General features: G+C 32.1%; 8 protein-coding genes across 8 annotated transcripts; 4 read left to right on the forward strand and 4 right to left on the reverse strand.

Moving 5' to 3' along the window:
• Positions 1–336: 336 nt before the first annotated feature.
• On the reverse strand, positions 337–2,058 carry UBP6 (ubiquitin-specific protease UBP6; the record flags this gene model as incomplete). The annotated part of the gene is made up of 2 exons (XM_041550436.1): positions 337–1,829; positions 2,037–2,058. The coding sequence occupies 2 exons, from the start codon at positions 2,056–2,058 to the stop codon at positions 337–339; spliced, it is 1,515 nt and encodes a 504-aa protein (XP_041406370.1).
• Positions 2,059–2,509: 451 nt separating this feature from the next.
• Positions 2,510–5,515, forward strand: DIS3 (exosome catalytic subunit DIS3; the record flags this gene model as incomplete). The annotated part of the gene is made up of 1 exon (XM_041550437.1): positions 2,510–5,515. The coding sequence occupies one exon, from the start codon at positions 2,510–2,512 to the stop codon at positions 5,513–5,515; it is 3,006 nt and encodes a 1,001-aa protein (XP_041406371.1).
• A 194-nt stretch (positions 5,516–5,709) lies between these two features.
• Positions 5,710–7,971, reverse strand: GCN20 (putative AAA family ATPase GCN20; the record flags this gene model as incomplete). The annotated part of the gene is made up of 1 exon (XM_041550438.1): positions 5,710–7,971. One exon carries the CDS (start codon positions 7,969–7,971, stop codon positions 5,710–5,712), a length of 2,262 nt encoding a protein of 753 aa, XP_041406372.1.
• A 1,818-nt stretch (positions 7,972–9,789) lies between these two features.
• IGD1 (Igd1p) lies at positions 9,790–10,521 on the reverse strand (the record flags this gene model as incomplete). Its single annotated transcript, XM_041550439.1, has 1 exon — positions 9,790–10,521. The coding sequence occupies one exon, from the start codon at positions 10,519–10,521 to the stop codon at positions 9,790–9,792; it is 732 nt and encodes a 243-aa protein (XP_041406373.1).
• Positions 10,522–11,828: 1,307 nt separating this feature from the next.
• On the reverse strand, positions 11,829–12,866 carry KABA2_04S08382 (uncharacterized protein; the record flags this gene model as incomplete). The annotated part of the gene is made up of 1 exon (XM_041550440.1): positions 11,829–12,866. The coding sequence occupies one exon, from the start codon at positions 12,864–12,866 to the stop codon at positions 11,829–11,831; it is 1,038 nt and encodes a 345-aa protein (XP_041406374.1).
• A 434-nt stretch (positions 12,867–13,300) lies between these two features.
• On the forward strand, positions 13,301–19,933 carry FAB1 (1-phosphatidylinositol-3-phosphate 5-kinase; the record flags this gene model as incomplete). Its single annotated transcript, XM_041550441.1, has 1 exon — positions 13,301–19,933. One exon carries the CDS (start codon positions 13,301–13,303, stop codon positions 19,931–19,933), a length of 6,633 nt encoding a protein of 2,210 aa, XP_041406375.1.
• Positions 19,934–20,352: 419 nt separating this feature from the next.
• Positions 20,353–21,900, forward strand: KABA2_04S08426 (uncharacterized protein; the record flags this gene model as incomplete). Its single annotated transcript, XM_041550442.1, has 1 exon — positions 20,353–21,900. One exon carries the CDS (start codon positions 20,353–20,355, stop codon positions 21,898–21,900), a length of 1,548 nt encoding a protein of 515 aa, XP_041406376.1.
• Positions 21,901–23,460: 1,560 nt separating this feature from the next.
• Positions 23,461–25,791, forward strand: KABA2_04S08448 (arrestin C-terminal domain-containing protein; the record flags this gene model as incomplete). The annotated part of the gene is made up of 1 exon (XM_041550443.1): positions 23,461–25,791. The coding sequence occupies one exon, from the start codon at positions 23,461–23,463 to the stop codon at positions 25,789–25,791; it is 2,331 nt and encodes a 776-aa protein (XP_041406377.1).
• Positions 25,792–25,971: the final 180 nt, after the last annotated feature.

Consider the following 25,971-nt stretch of genomic DNA (forward strand, 5'->3'; position numbering starts at 1 on the left):
ACATAATAACATCGCAACATTATACTTAATGCGTCCAAAGAAAATAATTATAATTGAAATAAATAGTAACATTATCCTTATCATCGAAACTTTATTTTTAGATATGTCAAATGCTACCTTTTATTATTATACTCATGTACTTATTCTATATATTTTATATTCAACAATTTTACAAAGTAAATATTAGAAAACAGTAGAAACACTAGTGTTATTTTTAATAGAACTAATACCATTGTGTCAAACTTAACTAATTTATCAAACATTTTATCTACAGTAAAACAGAAATGAAACGTTTCTTTTTTTAGACTTATATATATATACTTATATTTTGATTATCTATAATCCCAAACCTTCATATAGTAGGATCAATGCACTATCACTTTCACCACCACCAGCTAGCATTTCTATCTTTTCCTTTTCTATTATACTTACTTTATCATCATTAAATTTATACCAAATGTTATCGTCTTTTTCATCCTTCATAAAGGCCTGATAATGACCGGATTCAGAATTAGCACCTTGATGCGTAATAATACCAATTAGATTATAAACAGATGATGGATTTTCACCTTGGGTAAGATTATCTGGAAATTTTTTCTTATATTCATCCTTCCAGAATTCTGTTTGACTTTCTTCCAAAGCTTTCTTAGTTTCAAACTCCTCCCTTGGAGTCATAACAACATCACTTGCCACATTATCTTCACTGTTATTACCAGATAACTTCCTTTTCTTCAATTCACGTTCTTTTTCTGTCTTCTCCTTTTCAACCTCTCTTAACTTTTCACGAACTTCTATTTTTTCCTTTTGATATGTGCTTTCTAACATATCAGTAACATCCATTTGGAAAGGGAAAACAACTTTACGAAGAATCTTGGACTTTTTACCTGTTGATCTTTTCCAAAAAAATCTCACATATTGAACCATCAAAAGTTTTGGTAATCTAATAATTTCTTTATGAACAGTGTATACAGAATTAACACCTGTTGTCTCGGATCTCTTTTCGATCTTTTCATTCAAGGAATCAATAAGACCTGCCTTTAAGAAGTTGGTAGTACCAGAAATATGACATTGCAATTTAATATCACTTTCTTCTTCTTTAACAGTGACATCATTTGCATTTGCTGTGTCCGTTGTAGTTGTTCTAAATTGAATTCTAAAATCTTCACCAAATTTATCACCAAAAACCACATTTAAGGAATGGAATAATTGAGTTAACAATTCTTCGGCATCTTGTTGTTTAAAGAACCCTGAACTTTGATCTCTTTCGGCAAATTGGGGATACGCCTTTCTCAATACATTAAGAAGAACCACTGGCATAATTGATTTAAAATTTTTCTTTTGTAAACCTTCAAAACAACGCTTCATCTCTAGGACTAACTTATAATGAACGTCTGTTTGTGGGTTACTACTGGAACTGTCGTTAATGGCATCATAATTTAAAACCATTTGTCTTAATGGTTCAATTCTATACAATGCTTGCAGAGTAGCATTCATATAACATGTGTTACCCATATTTTTTAAACCAATTGGTATTTCATTAAATTGTTGAACTTGCTGATCTGGGCTTAAATCCTCAATGAAGTGACTTTTTACCTTTGGTTTGGAAATGAGATTAGCATCAGGAGTACCTAATAACATTAAAGTTGATCCTGGTTTAATAATAGTGGATATATTAGTTACGGAGTCATCGGATAAACCTCCCTTAATCATATACTTCTGACGAGCAATTGGAATCTGAGTTAACTCTTCGATTTTTTGTTTCAAATCTGAAATCGATTCTGAAGATGTCAAAGTTATTGGGTAATTTTTCCCAGCATTTTTTACATTAACTGTTTCAAATTATTAATTGGTTAGTAATTATGTTTTCCTTCGATAAAATATGTATTTTACTCACTCAAAATTCCTTTTTAGGGCAGTAGAAGGGTGTTTGAGGCGGATACATCAATAACTCCCATTTCTCCTCAGACACCATTGAAGATGCCCTTAAAAAAATAGCAACGAGTCGAGGTTTAGTAGTTCCAATTAAGTTCACATACATTCAAAAGTGGATTCACTCATTTTTGGATATTCACGTACAACGTTATTTTTGGTTATATCTCGAGAAACTCCTATTTATCAAGTTTTAAATCCTATACATATGTGTATCCTTATATATATTAGTATTACTAGTCGAAACTTATTTGGGGGTGGCGAACTAATAGAGCAACATTTAACACCGGTGGGATCATCTTGTACGTTACTTAAAAGTAAGCGATGAGAAAATTTGAAAAACTAATTGAAAAATTCCAAAGCGCAGAGCCTTAATAATAATTTTGCAATGAGATGGTTAGTTGATGTTTGAGAATTAATAGTAATTAATCAATCACAACAGTACAGTACAATCACCTTTTCAAATCATCTTATTTATTCTAAAAATAATTAGTGATTTCATAATTATTATATTATAGTTTATCCAATCGCCGGAAATTATAAAGTTTAGATACCAAAATATTAAACAACAAGATATCTAATGAGTACGAAAGTCGCAGCTCCACGCAAAAAGAGACTTTCTGAAGGTCTAACTGTTACCCAAAAGGTCTTTATTAGATCAAGAAATGGGGGCGCAACCAAAATTATTAGAGAACACTATTTGAGAAACGATATCCCATGTTTATCGAAGAGCTGTACTAAATGTCAAAGCATAATTGTTCCAGATGCCCAGAATGAACTTCCAAAATTCATTCTATCCGAAGATCCTCCAAAAGTATCTAAGATTGGGAAACATTATGTTGTAGTAGATACAAATATCGTTTTATTAGCAATTGATCTACTTGAAAATGTAAGTTGTTTCTTTGATGTTATCGTCCCTCAAATTGTTCTAGATGAAGTTAGAAATAGATCATACCCAGTTTATACAAGATTGAGAACACTTTGTAGAGATAGTGATGACATCAAAAGATTTATTGTCTTCCATAACGAATTTAATGAAAAGACATTTATAGATAGACTTCCAGATGAAACTATCAATGACAGAAATGATAGAGCAATCAGAAAGACTTGTGAATGGTATGCAGAACATTTGAAGGATTATGGTATTAATATTATTCTTGTAACGAACGATAGATTAAACAGGGAAGCTGTGAAAAAGGAATCTGAATTGCACGGTTATTTCACGAAAAGTCTTTATGAATACGCTGATTTACTGTCGAATGCAGATGAAATCAAAGAGTTGATTCCAAATGTTGACAATTACGCCGAATCAAAAGAGTTATTACCAGAAGATATGTCTGAGATTATATTTCCAGAATACTACCAAACTTCAAGAGTTATGGGTGGTTTACGTGGTGGTTCTCTGTTCCAAGGTAACGTCCAAATCTCTGAGTACAATTTCTTGGAAGGTTCTGTATCTTTACCAAGATTTTCTAAACCAGTTTTAATTGTTGGTCAAAAGAACTTGAACAGAGCGTTTAATGGTGACCAAGTTGTTGTAGAATTATTACCTGAAACTGAATGGAAAGCACCATCAACACTAACTTTAGATTCTGAACATTTTGATATCAATGATAATCCAGATGGTCAAGGTGAAGATGACCAATTTGCAAATGAAAGTTCTACTACTGTTCTAAGTGATAAACAAAGAAGATTGTTAGCCAAAGAAGCAATCAACGCTCAAAAATCCAAAAAGGTTCAACCAACTGCCAAGGTTGTTTCCATCACAAGAAGATCATGGAGGCAATATGTCGGTCAAATTGCACCAAGTTCAGTGGACGGAAAAACAAACGGTATACAGAATGTCTTCGTTATTCTTATGGATAAATGTCTACCAAAGATCAGAATCCGTACTAGAAGAGCTCAAGAATTACTAGGTAAGAGAATTGTGATATCCGTAGATTCATGGCCCGAGGCTTACAAATACCCTCTTGGTCATTTTGTTAGAGATCTTGGTGATGTGGAAAGTACAGAAGCAGAAACCGAAGCTTTATTATTGGAACATGATGTCGAGTATCGACCATTCTCAAAAAAGGTCTTAGAATGTCTTCCATCAGAAGGACATGATTGGAAAGCTCCTGTTAAATTGGATGATCCTGAAGAAGTTGCTAAGGATTCATTACTACCAAAGAGACAAGACTTGAGAGATAAACTAATCTGTTCCATCGATCCTCCTGGTTGTGTTGATATCGATGATGCTTTACATGCAAAAAAATTACCAAATGGTAATTGGGAGGTAGGTGTGCATATTGCTGATGTTACACATTTCGTTAAAACTGGTACCGCTCTAGATGGTGAAGGTGCATCAAGAGGTACATCCGTATATCTTGTTGATAAACGTATCGATATGCTTCCGATGTTGTTAGGTACTGATTTGTGTTCTTTGAAGCCATACGTTGATAGATTTGCTTTCTCTGTTTTATGGGAATTAGATGGCAATGCAGACATTATCAACGTTAATTTTACAAAATCTGTGATTAAATCAAGAGAAGCTTTTTCATACGAACAAGCCCAATTAAGAATTGATGACCCAAATCAAAAGGATGAATTAACGTTAGGTATGAGAGCCTTATTAGCTTTATCAGTCAAATTAAAACAAAAGAGATTAAATGCGGGTGCACTAAATCTTGCTTCTCCAGAAGTTAAAGTCCACATGGATAGTGAAACCGCAGATCCTGGTGAAGTTGAAATCAAGAAATTGTTAGCAACTAATTCATTAGTCGAAGAATTTATGTTATTAGCTAATATTTCTGTTGCAAGAAAAATCTACGATGCATTTCCTCAAACTGCAATGCTAAGAAGACATGCAGCTCCACCTTCGACGAACTTCGAGATGTTGAATGAAATGCTACAAAAAAGAAAAAATATGCATATTTCATTAGAATCATCAAAGGCATTAGCTGATTCGTTGGATCGTTGTGTTGACCCACAAGACAATTACTTTAATACACTAGTCCGTATCATGTCCACTCGTTGTATGATGGCTGCCCAATACTTCTATTCTGGTGCCTATTCATATCCCGACTTCAAACATTATGGTCTAGCTGTTGATATATATACCCATTTTACATCGCCTATCAGACGTTATTGTGATGTTGTCGCACACCGACAATTAGCAGGCGCGATTGGTTATGAACCATTAAGTTTAGAACATAGAGACAAGCACAAGATGGATATGATCTGTAGAAATATCAACAGAAAACACAGAAACGCACAATTTGCTGGTCGTGCCAGTATTGAATATTATGTCGGGCAAGTTATGAGAAATAACGAGTCTATCGAGACTGGTTATGTAATCAAGGTATTCAATAATGGTATTGTAGTCTTGGTACCGAAATTTGGTGTTGAAGGTCTTATAAGAATAGAAAACTTGACAGATGCTGCAGAAGGTGCCGTTTATGATGAACTGGAATTTAAATTATCATTTACTCCAAAAACTGGTGGCAAGATTAGAGAGGTACATGTGTTTGAAAAGGTAGATGTACAAGTCAGATCAGTATTGGACCCAGTCACTAGTAAGCGTAAAGCAGAATTATTACTAGTATAAGCTATATAAATTACGTACCGTCGTTTTATCTACATATGTATATTACTATTTTCAAATATTTTCAAATTTGCTGATTTCGTTTTACCAATAATTCATATGAGCCCACAATAAACATGTATTGATTAAATTAATTAATTAAATGCAAATAACTTATGTAATACCTATTACTTATATATGTACTTTGATTAATATTGCTAATGCTTTTTGACAACACCAGCTTCATTTGCAGATGAAATAATATAGTCTCTGTAATCGTAAATGGTACCACTGAATCTATTCACAGTACCATTTTCAGATACCCAGATTTCTTTACAGACATTATCGATAATAGAAATATCATGCGAAACCATTAGAACACCACCAGTAAAGTTCTTCAAAGCATCTACTAATGCCTCCAAACCGGTAGTATCCAAGTGATTGGAAGGTTCGTCCAGAACCAATATATGAGGGTTATTCAAACATAAAGCTGCAAATGCAACACGAGATTTCTGACCACCTGACAATAGTTGCATTTTTTGCAAACCTAAGGTACCTGTAATACCAAAAGAACCAAGATGACGTCTATATTCTTCATCAGTTTTACCTGGGTATTTCTGAGACATCCAGTCAACAGCAGAACTATTCAAATCCATGGAATCGACATGATGTTGGGTGAAGTAACCTATTCTTAATCTTCCGTTTCTGGATACGAAACCCTTTATTGGTCTCAGTTGTTCCATCATCACCTTCAATAGAGTGGTCTTACCACAACCGTTGGCACCAACCAATGCAATTCTAGAGTCCATTTGAACATCGAGATTAACATCCTTTAATAATAAACTCTTTTCATCGTAACCAAACGAAACATCTTGTAATTGAATAATAGGAGGAGACAATTTCTCACAATCTGGAAAATGGAAATTAATTGTTTTTTCTTGTTCTGGTGGTTCCAGCACAGGTAATTTCTCTAGTTTCTTAATTCTAGACTGAGCTTCTTGAGATTTAGCAGCATTGTATCTATATTTATCAATAAATTCTTGTAAATGCTTTCTGTATGCCATTTGATTTTCATATTCTTTTTGAGCAGTTTTATTACGTTCTTCCTTGGTAGTGTAGAAGGAATCAAAGTTTTGACCTCTGTAGTAATCAAGTCTTTCATTATGTTGATAGATAATATCAGTGGCGACTTCGTTCAAGAATGCTCGATCGTGAGAAACAGTTAGAACAGTAGATGGATAAGTTTTTAGATATTCAGATAGGTAGGCAATAGATGGAACATCCAACATATTTGAAGGTTCATCCAGTAATAACAAATCAGGTTCACAGAACAAGGCTCTAGCCAATGATAATCTCATTCTCCAACCACCGGAGAACGAATTTGTTGGCTTTTGTTGAGCTTCAGTACTGAAACCCAACCCATACAAAATAGAGGCAGCTCTAGCTTCAGCTTTATCAGATTCCATTTCAACTAATTTTTCATCAATTTGTAATAAATGGTTTTCCAAATCTTCACGCTCATTGTCTAATTTCTTTATTTCTAAACTTTCAGGCTCAAATTCTCCTCTAAGAGATTCAATTTCCTTTAATCTTTCATTAATTTTAGCCTCCTCACTAATTAATTGTTTTCTCCACACATCTGCATCCAAAACACTTTGTAATGCCAGAGTTTCATCACCTCTTAATTCTTGCTCAACATGCAAAATCGAAATATGCTTTGGAACGTTTAGTTCTCTTCTAGATAATGCTCTCAATAGAGTAGATTTACCGATACCATTTTGACCTACAAGACCATATCTATGACCAAAACTTAAAGTCAATTGAGCATCAGATAGAATTCTTTGACCATCACCAACATACAAATCGAAACGATCAAGCTTAATATCCTTAGATTTACCTGCTGCAGAACCGAATTCCAATGGGTTAATCTTTAAGAAGAAAGAATCATAATCATCGTTCTGTTGTTCATCAATCAATTTAGAAGCCTCATATTGAACAAATTTATTATTTCTCTTGGCAACTTTCTTAGCAATTTTTTGTTCAGCTTTAGCTAATTTCTTTAAATCGACTCTGGTTTCCATCTTTCTACCAGTGTGTTCAATATCCGAACCATTAACACCCAGTCCATTCAAAGAGGCATTGATATTTTCTTTCTCGTTATGGCTCTTAAGAATGTTAACATCTAATAATCTCTTAGAAGTATCACCAGTGATCTCCATTTTGGCTTGATTTTCTTTCAATTGAATGCTTAATTGATCAAGAATATTTTTAGCCAAAGTGTCAATATTATCTTTCTTAGCACCAGCATCAACCAATAAGGTACTAACAAACTCCACTTCCATAAGTAAATCTAATTGCTTACTTTGAACAGCATCATAAGTAACCTTTGATAAATGATTGAAGTAACCAACTGCATAGTCGGTGACAATTGGATCGACAGCTGTCGACACCTTTCTAACTTGGGCACCAATAGATGACATTTGTATCTGCTTGTGAATAAATTGATCAAAGGTTGTGACGGATTTAAACCAAATGAGAATATATAGATTCAATATTATATCTTTAAAAAGAGTTTATTCTTTTGTAATGATGATCGATTACTTATGACATTATTTTTTATTAAGAAAATAACTTCTTCGGTTTGAAAGAAAAATTTCGTTAGGTAGATAATTTGTACAGTAAACATTCGTAGTTAACGATTAGCGTTCAAGACAGCGATCTTCACGATACTAGACTAAATTACTTTAAGTAGTGGATATACAATGTTTACATATATTAGAGATACGTGGAATGCAGAGATTAATTGAGTACCTTCTCGGCGTTCAAAAATGAGTAGATTAGTACTATGGAGAGGACAGAAATATTGAACAACACCGTATACGAAATCATAAATGAAGATGAGATACATTAAAGGAACATTGGACAAATGCATCAAACTTAACTTCCAAGAAGATGGAAAAAGTGCAAATTGATTAGTTGCTCTAACGCATATTGTAGTGTTGTTAATATACAGTCAAGTCACTATAGGTATAACCTCCGTTGTAATACATGAAGACAACAAGAGTGCTATTTCCATAGTTGAAGGCACCGAGAATCATTTCACCTCAAAACATATCTGATTCCGAGAGAAATTTATCAATGAGATCTCGATGATATTTTTATGGGTTTTCCTTTTACATTAAATATGAGAGTAATGTTGCAGACATGCTGATAATAACCTTTGTAAAGAATCTCCTTCAAGAAACTAACTTCCCACATAAGTACTAACAATCCTGAATACTACAGATCAATACTTCAATAAGAAATCATTGATCTGGTGTAGTGAAAAGTTCGGAGTCAGTATACGTTGGATTTTTTATATTGTCCCTCAAGTTTTTTTTTTTTTTTATAAAACATTTCAGTTCTTAAGCATATTACGATTTGTATTTATTATTCAAACCTTTTCATTGAATATAATAGTTTCATTGCTACCTAATTCTAAAATTATTATTCGAATAAGTGTGTATATATAGCAACATGCTTATCTTCACCTTTAATTCCATACGTAGTGCTATTTGTCAGATCATATTCAACAAACACTTTTCCTGTGGTTGTATTGTGTTTTTTTGCAGGTAATAATTCAGAAAGTCTCCATTCCTATAATTTTTATTATAATTAGGCTATCATAAATGAATCAAGTATAGATCCATATCCAATATGTATTCTAATATGGTTTGTAATTCATCAGGCTTATTAGTTTTTGAATATCTTTTTAATGTAGACCAGGCCAAATAAATAACAATAGGTTGTTTGTTGAAAGTGATTATAATATTAGGAAAAAATGAAAATCATTTTTATTAATAAAGATTAACACAGCTAAAAAATTATATGAACAAATAAAAAAGAGATATAAATAAGTAAATAAAGAAATATCGAACAATATAAAATGAGAACAATAAAGAAGAATATCTTGTTTTTGTTTAAAAAAATAATAAAAGACATTAAAATTGTGTCACATAACCAGCATGTAAAACTCACAAAATGTACATTTTATTTACATATATTTCTTCTTCTTTTCTATTCTTTTTTTTTTTGGATTAATTAGAGTATTTCTAAAGGAAAGAATAAAGCAAATATTGAAATATTGACCTAAGCAAAATATCAATCGTCATTCCTTAATTATTATTATTAATAATTTTTTTTTTTAGTAGTAAAATTCTCCAATGTTCATGAATATATATAGTGTTTATCTTAGTTTAGTTTTGGTTGCAGAATATGTTTTCTTTCTATTAATCGATTGAGTAGAAGAGAGTTAACCATTAATTTTTATCGAAGAAATTTAATTTATTATAAATATCTTTCTTAAAATCTTCGTATTCAAAACTCAATTTTCTTCCTCTACTTAACGATCTTCTTGAAGGTATACTTTCATTCTCAGATTCACTATCCTCCTGAGTGAAACTATTGTCCTCAGTGCCAGCTGTGATTCCATCTGTTCTATATTGTTTCTTAAACAAGGAGTGATTTGGTTTTGGTGAATATTCAGGAGATTTTGGTCTTTGAAAATAATCTCCCATATCATGATGTTGTAAAGTATATTCATTGATTGAATTATTATCTGAAGAAACGTTTGAGTTTTGAATATCATGTCTCGTATCTTGGAAATCCATTCCCGATAATAATGATTTTCTTCTTTGACTTCTCTTAGAGGTTGGTTCACCTCTACAATTATGGAAGTTATTATCACTATTATTGCGATTCTTACTAAACAATTTATGTTTATTCTTTTGTTTTTCTTGCAATGTCAATGCATCCATATAATTAGTGGATCTTCTTCTTGGGAATAATAACCGATTACGTCCACAAAATAATCCAGTATTGTTGTTATTACTAGAGGTAATGTTATTAGTATTACCATTATCAGTATTGTAATACACACCGTTTTCAAAACCTAGCATAGGAGAATCCTTTGGTTTTGGTGGTTCTGATAAATTAATGAAATCTTCGGATTGTGTATGTAAATTATTATTAAAAATTCTAAAACTTGTCATAGTGTATAAAATGTATGGTATATTTTGTTTGTATTTGTATTTGTGTATGATTAAAAAATATATTAAAAAAAATAATAAAATAAAAGTATATAATAAATACTATTGATTTAAAATAAATAAAAAATCACTACAAAATGAATAGTATACTGTCTTTATATATGAAACAGAAAAATATATATATATTTAAATTACCATTTGTTGAATGATTAAGAAGTTTAAAAAAAAATGTATAAATGTTCTTTACTTATTACTATCATAAATAAACTATATAAAAATTGAATTTATGTATGCGTAGTAGCGTAGTAGCGTGTTAATCTTAATTTACTTTCTATAGTATATATAAAGAATACAAATAAAGGGATAATATAATTCAACCAACACAAATAATTCAACCATTTTGGTGTGTAATTAGAGAATATTTATGCTATCAGATACTAACCAAAGGGGGGGAGAAGAACGAATGACCGTACCGTAACTGTAATTAAGAATATATCAGTAAATATATATATAGTGAGAGAGCAGATTTAAAGTACTATATATGTATTGCTAAGGTGACATATTTGTTAGTCTGTTAGTATTATAATGAAACTATACCGGGGACAATGTGATAGTTATAGTTATAGTGATATATCCTTGCGATGTGGGGAGGGCATCAAGGAGGCCATCCAGTTTTTCCGCTGTTCCTCTGCTAATTTCTCCTTGTACTTCGATGGCAAATGAATTTCCATGCGAGAGTTTCTGTGTGTGTAAAAATATATAGATATATAGATTTGCGGAGCAAGGAGATATTTTAGGGTGCACCCACACATTACACGCAACATTTGCCTGATATATTACAGATATTTCTTAATTATTGTGACAACTAGATCTTATTCTCTTTAGTGAGGGGGATAGCGCCACACATGCACACAGGAGTAAATATATTTCACAGTAGTACCCGTAGCAACGTTGAGTTTTTCGAGGGTAACAAGAATAGAAAATTCCATGTTCTAGACCTTTGGTGTTTTCCTTTAATGAATGTTAAAACTTTAAAACTATAAAACTTTAAAATGGGTATATATACATATAGACATATAAACATATAAACATATATACCTTGTTGTACTATTATATATCTACATTTACATATATGGATATTATAAAGTATATTAAAGTTTAACGTAACGTTGACGGAGGTAATCAATTTACTTCCAGAAAAAATATCGAGGACTTTCTACAATGCACCGTTTCTATCCCACATTATCTGTACTATTTTTTGCAAAGTTGTATGATTAAAAAGAAATAGATATATAGATATATCTATTTATTTATCCGGATAATGCCTCTACAGCAAACTCACTTAAAATTATTGCCCAACGTTGAATTTCATTCTCATCCAAAGTGTCAAATTTATCATCAACAGTGTGCCATGATTCTGGAAATGGGAATGGAATTAAATGAAGAATTGGTACATTTGCATTATAAAACGGCACATGATCATCTTCAATTAAGATTTTATTAATCATCAAATATAATACATCTGTTGGATGTAATTCTTTCTGGGTAAAAAATGTATTTTGTTCAGATTCTAAATAAGAATCTTCAATTTCACTTAATAATTTATAATATTTATGTGACGTTTTATAATAACTCTTAATTTGCCATTCGGGAACTTTATTTGTTCGTTTACCACCAATCAAATCTAATAAAACAAATAATTCGATTTGTGACATTGTTTCATCCTTTATCCATTTATTTGCTAAATGTCGAGATCCATAGATTGAATCTGTTTCAGTCCATTCATGAAGTGCTTCTTCACCATCAAAAAACACTATCTTAATACCATATTGTTTATCCTCTAATATTTTGTCGATTAAATATTGATCCTCATATACTAAATCATCTAGAAATTGTGATAAATACATTAATATAGAACATGAAGCTGCACTATCAACAGCACCAATAAATCCATCAATATTAACTAATGTATCATAATGAGCAGCAAATAAAATATATTTCTTATCATCTTGTTCATTGTTGTCCATATCTAATGTAAAGATCATATTAGTAAAATTATAATCATTTTCTTGAAAATTATCATATTCAATAATCCAATTATTTTGCATTTTAGTTTGAAAATGATTAGAGATAAATTGTTGAATAATAAAAGAATTTCCACTACCAGGTGTTCTGGTTATATTAAATGGTAATAATAGATTATCTTTACTATCTTCTATAAGTGATAATTGTTTGGAGAGATGTTCATTATGATAATCTATGAAATCACCTTGAACTATCTTCACATTGAAAAATATAGCAATAATAAGAAACACCAAAGTGTGTAGTTTTCGTCTAGTTAATGGCATTATAATCTGATCTTCTACAGTATCTACATGCGTTATGTTTTAAACGTATCTCACCATTGCTTATATATACATATCATAACATTTCTAGTCATAAATAATGGTTATTGTCATCTTCAACCTTGCACTCTCGAAAGAAAGCAACACGTCCCGCTAATAGTTATTTTCTTCGTTGTTAAATTTTCACGTGTATTGTAGGGTTCGTACTTAGGGTATTTTTTATTGATGCCACTACTTGATTTTCATTGAGCGATGCGAAATTCCTGCCCTTTACCCCCACTGTAATTTTATTTTATTTATTTATTATATAATCTATGGCATATATATATATATATAAACAAATATAGATCATCGATAATTTTTATATGACATAAACCGTACAAAAAACTATTTTTATAAAATATTAACAGAACTTCATATCGATTTCAATCATTATCATGAGTAATGAGAATATATCCAAAGATGGGAATTCAATACAATCCGATACGAGTTCAAACAAACAATCAAATCAATTTAATACATTATCATCTATAGAAAAACCAGAATTTCTTGGAAGACCCATAGTGATCCCTTTGAAATCAACTACAACTATAGATACTAACCCTGTACTAAGTAATATTACTGTTCCAAATAAGATTTTCTTGGATAATACCTCTCAAAAGAGTACAGCAGCCCCAACGACAATTACAACTGCTACTGCAACAACAACAACAACAACAACAGCAACAACAGCACAAAACCAAATAGATAATCTGATTGATCTACGAAAGATTAGAGAAGATGACAACAACAATAATAATAATAATGGACCTGAAAATCTAGTTATTCCAAGAACATTTTCACCTGCTATGGCGGCACGTATACCATCGATGAGAGATTCATCACCAATAATGCCAATGGAACAACAAAATAAACACAAATCTTTGACTTTTACCTTAAATAATGATAAAAATTTGAAAAGATCAAGTACGTATGCATCAAAATCCACAGTTAAAGCTATTCCAATAGCGTCAAATAAGAAAAATAATACTTTGAATTATTCAATGAATGATGCAGAATCTTCTATAAGTAGGTCATCATCAATGACAACATCTTTGTCAAGAAGTTTCTTATTCGGATTCTATAATGATAACAGGAAATCAAAACAAGCAACGAAAAACGTTTTATCTAAGGAATACTGGATGAAAGATGAAAGTTCAAAGGAATGTTTTACTTGCGGGAAACCATTTAATACATTTAGAAGGAAACATCATTGTAGAATTTGTGGCCAAATATTTTGCAGTTCTTGTACCCTTCAAATACCTGCAGAGAAATTTGGTTTCTCCGGAAATATGAGAGTTTGTCATAATTGTTTCGAGCAAGCTAATAACTACGAAGACTCTAGTGATGAGGATGAAGATAACATTGTAGATATATCTGGACAAGTAATAGACCATCAGCATTCTTTATTAAGAAACGATATCGATAATGAATATAACAACATCAGCCGTTCTATGACATCCATAAATGAAGAACGTGATGGTTCAGAACACCCAACTGAATTATCAACCAGTAGGAAACAGAGAGAGGTCTTATTGTTGAATAATGATGATGTCCAAAGTATAATGACTTCGGGAGAAGATTCTAAATTATTTGTATCTACTCCACCACCACCACCAAAGATGGCCATCCCTGCTACAAGGCAGGGTGAATCCCTAGAGATATCATTTAAGAATAACGTAGGGAGAAATAAACAAGTGATATCCCCAAATAACAATGTAAATGTAAACCATGGGCTCCCTAACGTGATGAAACTAGTTAGTCCAAGTAACCATAACACCTACAATCGAGATACATACACTTTAAGAGATTTAAATATACTAAGAACACCTGCATCTTCTCCATTTAAGAATGGAAATATATCAAATAAAGGGGAAGCAAGTTATCATCAACCTTATCATGTGAGAAATAAACCAAGCACAAGTAGATTAGGAAGATCGATATTCAATTATGTAACATCGGCTACATCGGCTCCCCTGGATGAGAAATCTGTAACGACACTTCACGATAATGAGCAGAGACAAACTACAGATCATGCCAAAAATATCATTGAAAATTTGACCAATAAAAATTTTAAATTTAAGTTCAATTACGGTCAAAATAATAACAATAAACAATTAGACCATGAATTTGCAGATCCTGACAATCAAAACCCAGAAATTAGATTACCATCCGATGAAACGAGGGAAGATGAGGGAACAATGTCGATATATTCCTCTTTGAATGGCGCTGTACACTCAGACAATCCTATCAGATCTACAAGAAATTCAACCAGATCATTCCAAAGAGCACAAGCTTCTTTACAACGTATGAGAAGCAGAAGGAAAAGTAAAAGTAAAATAGGAACTGTTAATGTCTATAGAGATATTAATTTGTTGACTCACAGTACTCCAAACTTATTATCAGTTGTGAGTGATAATGATTCATCTGAATTTGCATTAAGTAAGTTTCCAGATATTACTTCTGTAACTGATGAAAAAAACGATGATGAATCATCTGAGACCGCTGAAGGTACCAATTTGGATCGTATATCCAATATGAATCTCTCGGGATTACAATATTCGAAACCCCAAACAACCCCAAATTCGTTATCTAATTCTTTACTGATTTCATCAAAACATAATAGTGGAAAGTCTAATACTTTTAATCAGTGGAAAAGATTATCTAGTATATCAGGACTTAGATATCACCAAGGTAATAAAAATGCATTAAATGAAGTTGCTACATTACACTTCAAAGAATTACTAATACAAGTGCTTAATGATCAGGATATAACAAAGACGGATAAATGGCTCGATATATTGGAAAATATGGCCCTTGAAAATATTCAAAATATCACACTTAGTGCTAGGGACTCTAACACGTTGGATTACAGACAGAAATATGTCAAAATAAAAAGAATCACAGGTGGTTCAATTTCTGATTCAGAGTACATTGATGGTATCGTATTTGCTAAAGCACTTCCAATAAAAGGGATGCCAAGATATGTCGATAATCCAAGAATACTATTGGTTATGTTTCCTCTAGAATATCAAAGAAACGAAAATCAATTCTTAAGTATAGAATCTGTGTTTTCACAGGAGAAAGAATACCTAAATAAATTGATTTCAAGAATAACTTCATTAAATCCAGATATTATATTTGCAGGTGCTAATGTCAGTGGTTATGCATTGCAATTACTCCATAATGCCGGTATAGTTGTCCAATTTAATATGAAACCCCAAGTCATTGAAAGAATAGCAAGACTAACAGAGGCTGACATAGCTATATCCATTGATAAATTGGCATCTAATGTCAAGATGGGAGAATGCTCATCGTTCGAGGTCAAAACTTATATTTATGGAAACATTAGCAGAACATATACCTTCCTTCGCGGCTGTAATTCATCCCTAGGGGGGACAATCTTATTAAGAGGTGACAATGCTGATAACTTGAGAAAAATTAAACACGTTGTCGAATTTATGGTGTATGTCGAATTTTCTTTAAAATTAGAAAGTTCTTTTTTCAATGATAATTTTATTCAGTTGTCAACCGACTTTTATTTGAAGCAAAAGATTGAAAAAGAAACGACCATATGCACAGGATATTTTTCCGATTTTTTAATAAAACTAAACAAGAGAATACTTACGGTATCTCCAACCGTAGAATTCCCCATCCCTTTCCTTCTAACAAGGGCAAGAAATATCGAAAACGATATTCAAAATAGAATGCTAGAATATGAAAAACTTAACGACGATGGTGCGATGAATGATGTAAATAAACTTACGGACTTAGATATAAAGTCTACTTTGACACTCACGGATGTCAAATATATTTCAAAATTCATTTTGGAAAAGGATATAAACGACTTAAAGTTACAATTCCAAAGGAAAAGTCGTCAATGGGAGGTATCATATTCTTTATCCAGTAATCTTTTGGGTACAGGTTCACACCAGTCGATTACTGTATTATATTCCATGGTTTCCACAAAAACAGCCACGCCATGTATTGACCCGCAGCTTGTTACTATTGATTATTTTTGGGACACTGACATCTCAATTGGCCAATTTATAGAAAATGTCGTTTCCACAGCTTGGTATCCATGTGATGGTGGTTGTAATGGACTTCTATTTGATCACTATAGAAGTTATGTTCATGGCAGTGGGAAAGTTGACGTTCTTATTGAAAAATTTCAAACCAAACTCCCAAAACTGAAGAATGTCATTCTTACATGGAGCTATTGCAAAAAATGTGGTACTTCTACACCTATTCTTCAATTGAGTGAAAAAACATGGAATTATTCATTTGGGAAATACCTAGAGGTAATGTTTTGGAGTAAAAAAGGAAGTCTATCCGATATTGGAAAATGTGAACATGATTTTACTAAGGACCATGTGAAATATTTTGGTTATAATGATTTAGTTGTAAGGATGGAATATTCGGATCTTGAACTATATGAATTACTAACCCCTCCTCCAAAGATAAATTGGAAACCAAAAGTTGATATAAAGATGAAAGTTGAACTATACTATCAAATACTAGATAAGATAAATATGTTCTATGAAAGTGTCACTAATAGGCTAGAGAGAATTAAACTGGACAGCTTGACAGACGAGAAAACCCAATCAGGAGAAGAAATTATAATAAATTTGAAAGAAAAATCAGAGACAGAGAAGAAAATATTATTCGATGACTTGGAAACAATATACAGAGAAACTCCAGGTGACTCACATTTAAAATTGAATAGCATAGTCAAAGAGTTATATGACAATGCTTTGGCCTGGGATTCTGAGTTCAACTATTTTGGTAAGACATTTTTACCGTCAGAGACAGATATTTCTCGTATCACTACAAATCAATTAAAAAAATTATTCTCTGATGAAAACAGCGATAGGAAAAATAGTATTTCTTCGTTGGGGTCATCCAACTTCAGAGAATCCAAAAACATTATAGATAGAGGATCGGAGCAAGAACATGAAATGGAAGAGGAAGAAGGAAAAGAAAAACGAGAACATCGTGAAGATAAACCAAATACAGTACTGGGGGACAAAATATCCCTGCCAAAACCAGATTTTAGCACAACCTTCGCAATTGATACTGATTCAGCAGATACTCAAACAATAGACAATCAAACAACTCATACTCTTTACAAGGCACATATGCCATCACCATTAGTCAATCCAAATAACACCATAGATGGTCGTTCTTATTCTAACCCATCCAAACATAATAATGTTACAAAGTTAGCCAATTTCTTCGACCAAATGCATTTGGATGCAATATCTAAGGAATTTGAGTTGCAACGAGAATTACAGCGTAGGAAGTTGAATATGACCAAGTATCTCGGTCTAAAACCACAATCGATATCACCGATAGTAGAAATTTATAAGGATGTCAACGATGCTGTCGATGAACCTTTACATGATATTACAAAGGATAACCTTGCCGATTATTTCATTAATCACAAAAATGGAATCCAATTGGGTGATAGGTCATCACCTACGCAGCAACTGAATCAAAATTTGGAGAACGAATTAGAAAATTCGATATCTCAATGGGGTCAGCATCTCTTAAAGAAAGATGATATGTTAAAAGCAAAGGATGGAGATCATGTAATTGAGTTTGCGGACAAAGTGACTGATAGTGCAACTGCTGAACCTTTACCTCCTGTTACGACTCCTACAATTGTAGTCAAAGATGATTCTACGCCAGCTCCCGAAAAGAATTTATTAATGAAAGCACTAACAAATTTTTGGGCTGATAGGTCATCATCCCTATGGAATCCATTATCATACCCTACCTCTTCTACAGAACATGTATTTTCTGACAACAATGTTATTATTCGTGAGGACGAACCAAGTTCACTTATTGCATTTTGCTTGAACACAAGAGATTATAGAACAAAAATCAATAAGATGGAGAGTCAACATAAACAGAAACTTGGTGATGATGCGGTTTTAGCAGAATTGCAAACTAATCACACGAATGACGAAAAGGTTTTAGAGGCCCTTGGAAAGGAAGTATCAGACAAAGAGTCTACCTCTAGAGTGACCACAGATGGTTTAATTACAACAAATGGTGAGGATAATTCAAATGAAAATACCGCAACTCCTTCAACTAGCCAACCCTTAGATAATGAATCAGAAACATTAGAGTCATTCATGACTAAGAAAACAGCTGTTCATTTGAGGTATCAATTTGAAGATGAATTGACTGTTATGTCATGTAAAATTTTCTTTACGGAACATTTTGATGCGTTCAGAAGAATATGTAATTGTGGGGATAATTTCATTCAAAGTTTATCAAGATGTGTTAAATGGGATTCAAGTGGGGGTAAAAGTGGTAGTGGATTTTTAAAGACCCTTGATGATAGATTTGTGATAAAGGAGTTATCTCATTCTGAATTGGATGCGTTTATTAAATTTGCTCCAAGCTATTTTGAATATATGGCTCAAGCGATGTTCCATGATTTGCCGACCTCGTTGGCTAAAGTATTTGGGTTCTATCAAATTCAAGTGAAAAATTCTCTGTCTGGTGCAAAGAGTTATAAAATGGATGTTATTATTATGGAAAATTTATTCTATGAAAAGAAAACAAGTAGAATATTTGATCTTAAAGGGTCCATGAGAAATAGACACGTTGAACAGACGGGCAAAGAAAATGAAGTTTTACTTGATGAAAATATGGTTGAGTATATATATGAATCACCCATTCATGTTCGAGAATATGATAAAAAATTATTAAGAGCGTCTTTATGGAATGACACGCTATTCTTAGCTAAGATGAACGTCATGGATTATTCTCTGGTGATAGGGATTGATAATGATAATTACACGTTGGTCGTAGGGATCATTGATTTCATTAGAACGTTCACGTGGGACAAAAAACTGGAGAGTTGGGTCAAGGAGAAAGGTTTAGTTGGTGTTGGAAGTAGTAGCATTGTTAAACAGCCAACGGTGGTTACTCCAAGGCAATATAAGAACCGTTTTAGAGAGGCCATGGAGAGATATATTTTAATGGTGCCTGATCCATGGTTTCAAGAGACAAATTAAACTAATGGTTTATTAATTTGTTACAATGGTTAGAACATTCTTAACCATATAATTCTTAATTAACATTATAAGGGTATATATGCGTGTGTGTGTGTTATAAATATTATGCAACAAATTTAGTCATACGTCTAGGCAAGTTGTTGCATAGGAACAATAACGCGTACAAATTGTTTTACATCTTCACAGATTTAAAGATATTTTTTGTTTTTTATGTCTAAGCGTGGTCCCATGGGGGTTATTCAAAAAGGGATATTCAAAGCACATTAAAGTAAGAACAGCCGTTATAGATTAACGTAATGAAGTAAGTGAGAAGAAAATGATGTAACTATTAAAAAAACGTTATTCCAATATATATATATATATATATATTTATCTATCCAAAAATATTTGTTCTTGTGCAATAAACTTTTATTGTTCTGATGGGCTCTGAAGTTAGAAAACATTCCAGATATATCAGTTTCAATCAAACAGGAACGAGTATCTGTTTAGTGAACGACGACAATTGTGGTTTCAAAATCATCAATGCTGATACTTTGGATACGCAATATAGTGATCCCAAGGGATCATACTCTCAAGTGCAGCTGTATTTTGAATCGTCGTTGGTTGTTTTAGTCGGATTAGGAGAAGATATAAAATTTTCACCAAGAGAATTGAAACTATTCAATATTGAAACCTCTCGAATGATATGTCATTTATTATATTCGGATACAATAACTAATGTGCAAGTGAATAAAGATCGAATGGTAGTATCGCTAACGAATGAAATATACATTTATAATTTGACAAACATGAAATTGTTGCATATTATTAAGAACCTTCGTAAATTGAATGGATTAATTTCAGTATCCATGGGTACACCATATTCCAATCTATTAATATATCCAACATATTCCACTCGTCGAAAGAGAAGAAACAGTGGTCGGAAACTATCTAATAGCAGTGGGAAGAGTACGTTTGAACCACCCGTAACAGAGAGTAATTTGATAGGAGGTGAAACAGGGGTAATAGATGATAACGAAGATGACTATGATGATGAAGATGAAGTAATGAAGGAAGGAGATATAATAGTATTTGATATGATGTTATTACGACCATTAATGGTCATTGAAGCTCATGAGAATGGAATACAATGTATAACTATGAATGAAAATGGTTCATTAATTGCTACAGCGTCTAAATTAGGTACAATTATTAGAATTTTTAATACAATGAATGGACAAAAGATAAAAGAATTCCGTCGTGGTAGTTATAGAAGTACAATACAAAGTATGAAATTTTCTCAAGGAAATAATTTTTTGGTAGTGATTAGTAGTAGTAATACTATTCATATATTTGAATTACAACCATACGATATCAATATGTTACAAGAATCTGAAGTGAATAGCAATATAAGTGTTAAAGAGACAAATGAGCAAGATCATATTGTATTAGATACTATACCAAGTTCGACATCTACTAGTAGCATTAGTAAAAAAAATAAAAAGACTTCAATGTCACGATTAATTAAGAAATCCTCTAAAAAACTAACTCGAGAAGCTAATAAACGATTTAATCAATTATTTATTGGAGATAATATAGACAATAAAGATAGGATTAAGATTATTACAGAAAGACATTTTGCATGGTGTAAATTTCAAATAGATAAAATTAAAGAACGTGGAAATTCTAGTGTAATTGATATTGATTCCAGACCTATCATATTAAACAAATCACAACTGATACAGTTGCAAAACACAACCAATATGTCTAATAAAGTTCCGATTACGGAAACTGCAGATAACAATAGCAATAGTAATAACAAGAATGAAGATGAATGTGAAGATGACGATGGTGATGGAGATAAGACATCATTGATATATTTGAGAATCAAGATATTAACATCTGATGGTAACCTTTATACATATTTATTAGATCCGATCAATGGTGGAGAATGTATTTTACAATCTCAATTATATCTGTTACATTAATTAACTAAATAAATAATAACTAATACAAACTGGATAAATAAGCCATTATTGATTGTTTTGTCCCTGTACGATAGATTAAAGAAGAGTGTACATATGACCTTTTCCGCGCCTTCATTAAGCAATGTAGTTAGAAAGTGTGTCAGAACTAACCGCCGAGCTAATTGTTTTGAACAACTGAACCCCTAGCCCCTAATCCCTCACTCATAAAATCTTAAATACTGCCAGCCGGAGATAGCCTGACCAGAGCCACAGAAGAATCTCGTCGTAGTGTCAATACTATATAATAATGCTGTTGGCAGTGGACGGAGATAACCCAAGACCTTGAATATACAGATTGAAATATCTCATCACGTTTCATTGAGCAGTTGAAGAATAACGTGGGATAAACGATAAGATAACCTCAATATCCCACTATAATAATAAACTATTGTTGGTTTTGACGAACACTTAGCGCAGGGGCCCGGGGGATATGCACAGCTCTTTCTGGGGTCTTTGCATTGTATTGTATTTAAATTGCTGCAACTGCTGGTTATATCAGTGCCTCTTCATCCCCGGATTTAATTTCTGGATTTGTAGTTTGTTTGTACGTGGTTTGCTCTCCCAGGTTATTGTGAATCGGGAAACTCGGATAAAATTGGCCGAATGTCCGAGAATTTTTCTGGGAAAAGTGAGCGTCAGACGAAACACTGAGAATATTGAGAATATGGTTCAGAAAGGGCTGGAGAAGTACATGAAAGAGGGTGAATAAAAACTAATAGTAGAGTGCAATATCTGTATGGCACTATTCATTATACATTAACCCCCATAATAACAATATTAACTACTAGCAACTGAACTTCAATCAATAAAATCATGGTTTATCGAACAAGGGATATAATGCTAGTAACTATTGATATAATATAATACAATATACTATACCATATAATGAAGCTATGACTACCGTTCCGAAGGAGTATATAATATACGCAGTTAGGTCAAGATATTATTGCTGTAAGTTGATCTAATGTTTCGTCTTTTTAGCTGTTGATTGTTCGATAGTCATTTTTTGACTTTACTGGAAATATATGCCTTGTTAATAACTCTTTTTTTGTTTTGTTTTGATATTGTTCTTAATTATCTCTTTTCTTCATTGTTGTAGATTATTTTATAGTTCAATTACTTGGTTTTGATTACTTTTGAATTCCTTCACTTTTTTTTTAACTGATGGATGCTCAGCCACACGCGTATAATTGGTAGTAAGTTATAATCAATCGCAATATAAAATATAAAACATTATTTAAAGCAATATATCCACACACCCCTCCTTCGAACATTCGTTGCTTTTTCATATCTCTTTTGGTGATTCATTGCAAATTTAGATACACAGCCCACTTTTAAACAGTTCATATAGATATATATTTATACATATATATATGAACGTTACCCTATATTATAAATTTAAAAAGTTAAAGAGATTACTTACCTGATACTAACCTGATCGTACATTAATCATACATCCAATAGTACAAACTAAAAACATATCAAAGATAGATAGATATATATATAACTATAATTTATTAAATGCAGTTTAATAATAAAGATCCGACTATTGATATTACAATTCAAAGTGGAAAAGATGGAGTCATCGTACTGAAAGGGCCACCAGAGAATGCAGCACCTGTGTTATTATCAGGTGTAATCACTTTAACAACATCGGAGACTGTGAAAGTGAAATCTGTGTCTCTGAGATTAACTGGTAGAATGAATTATAATGTACCGATAATACCAGCAAATCCTCAGATTGGGTTAAAAGTATTAACAGTAGATAAATGGTTATATCATCATAAATGGGATGATTTTAATATCGAATCATATTTTAAAAGTTTATATAAAAATTATCAATCAAAGACTCCCATTGTAGATTCAAAGAATTTAAGAGCAAATATTATTTCGGCTTATAATAGTAATGGGAAAATGAAAAGACCAAAATCAACTACTTCATTATTAACATTAAGAACTACAGGAAACAGTTCGAATAGTTCAATTAATAATAATAATGGTAATTCGGGAACATTACCATTTCAAAGAAGAAAATCACATACATTATTGAAAGGGAAGTATGAATTTCCATTCACATCCGTATTACCAGGTGATATTAATGAAACAATAGATGGATTACCAAATACAAATGTAAGTTATTATTTGGAAGCAATCATTGAACGATCTAATGGGAAATCAGATTTATATTGCAGAAAATACGTAAGAATTATTAGAACTATTACACCGGATATTCCAGAGATTTCTGAAACGATAAACGTTTCAGATACTTGGACAGATAGAATTTTTTATTCGATGTCAGTCGCTGCAAAGACTTTGGCTATTGGTTCAAAAATTCCGATAAACATATCTATTATTCCATTGAAAAGTGAAATTAAATTGGGAGCCATTAGAATATCTCTTTATGAAACCGCTGAATATTGTTATAAAGGGATACGTTCGAAAGTTGATCGTGTAGTAGCAAGGGTTAAATTGGAAAACCCAGAAAAGATGTTAGTGAAATTGATGCATGATGATAAGTTTCAAGAGAAATGGGAACTTGACGTACCTTTTAGAATCCCTGCAAATTTATCTAAATGTACTCAGGATTGTCAAATAGTTAGTGAAGTCAGAGTCACTCATAAATTCAAATTTTCTATTAATTTTACAAATCCAGATGGTCACGTATCAAGATTAAAAGCTAACATTCCAGTGACATTATTCATTTCTGAATTTATTCCCTTAAAAGTTAAAGGAATGAAATCAACTACAGATTTTACTTGCATAACAAAAGATATTAAAAAACAACATGCCACTGATGAACCAAAGGAAACAATATTTCAAGCAGGTCATGTTGGTTTAATATCTGCCCAATATGATAATGAATCAATATTACCTGTAAATGCATTAAATGATTTACTGTCCCCACCAGAATATGAAAATCATGTATTTGATAGAAGATTTTGTAACGATTTGGACGTAGATTCTGCATTGTTACCTCCACCTTCGGATATTGCACCAGATCTATTACCTTACGAAGCAGTTGACGATAAGTTCTTTCCAACGGATATATTAAGAGATATTGATATGGATTTATCTAATCATAGAAGAATGAGTGATGCATCGTGTCAGACTATGCCTGAAATGCAATTTTCAAGTTTAGATACTGCTATTGAAGATACTCAGGTTAATGAAACGAACATTCAACAACAGAACCAAAATGAAATTATGTCAAACGTGGGGAATTATACATTATGTAGCACAAACAGTATTCACTCCTACAGCCATTCAAATTTACAAGTCGATAATATTCCAAGTAATAAAACAAATATGAATCGATCAGAAACACATAATCCACCTCCACCATCATATATGGAAGAAGATCACACTATGCAAAGAGCAAGTGTGAATACAATTGTACAAGAGCATCACCCAAGGAGGTTTAGATCAAGTTCATTGGCACATTATTTGCCTATAATGGAAGCTGTTCCAGGCCACACACCTAACTCATCTCAAGATATAGTAAGATCTGCACCACGTACTTTCAGAAATAGATCTTCGTCTACATCATCAAATAATCCATTTTTAAATGATATTAATATAACTGAGGCTATTGACATAGCCGTTGAAGAAACCATTCAACGATTTTCCCGAGTAGGTGACTCGAGTAATTCAAGAGATATATTTAATTTACCAACGTCAAATCAAATGTTCCACAACATTTCAGAACCATTTGAAAAGTTTAATAATCCCGATCGACTTAGATATTCTATCACTGACAATATGAACAGTACAAAAGTAGATTTGATTCCGAGAAGGGATCTATTGAGAGTTGAACCAAAATTGGATCAAGTGACTACAAGTTCTAACAATTGAAAATATTATTGATTCCAAGATAAAATTGAGAGATTGGCGAATTAATTTGTTGCTATATTTAAATTTGTTTTTCTATCGTTCTATTTAAAATTGTGTATGATATATATTTTCAAAACTAATATTTGAATGCTCCCATTTCACATTGGTTTATTTTCCACTCAATGTCCCGTATATTTAGTT

Source organism: Maudiozyma barnettii (genome assembly GCF_903064755.1).
Source record: "Maudiozyma barnettii strain CLIB 1767 genome assembly, contig: KABA2_04, whole genome shotgun sequence".
NCBI lineage: Eukaryota > Fungi > Ascomycota > Saccharomycetes > Saccharomycetales > Saccharomycetaceae > Maudiozyma > Maudiozyma barnettii.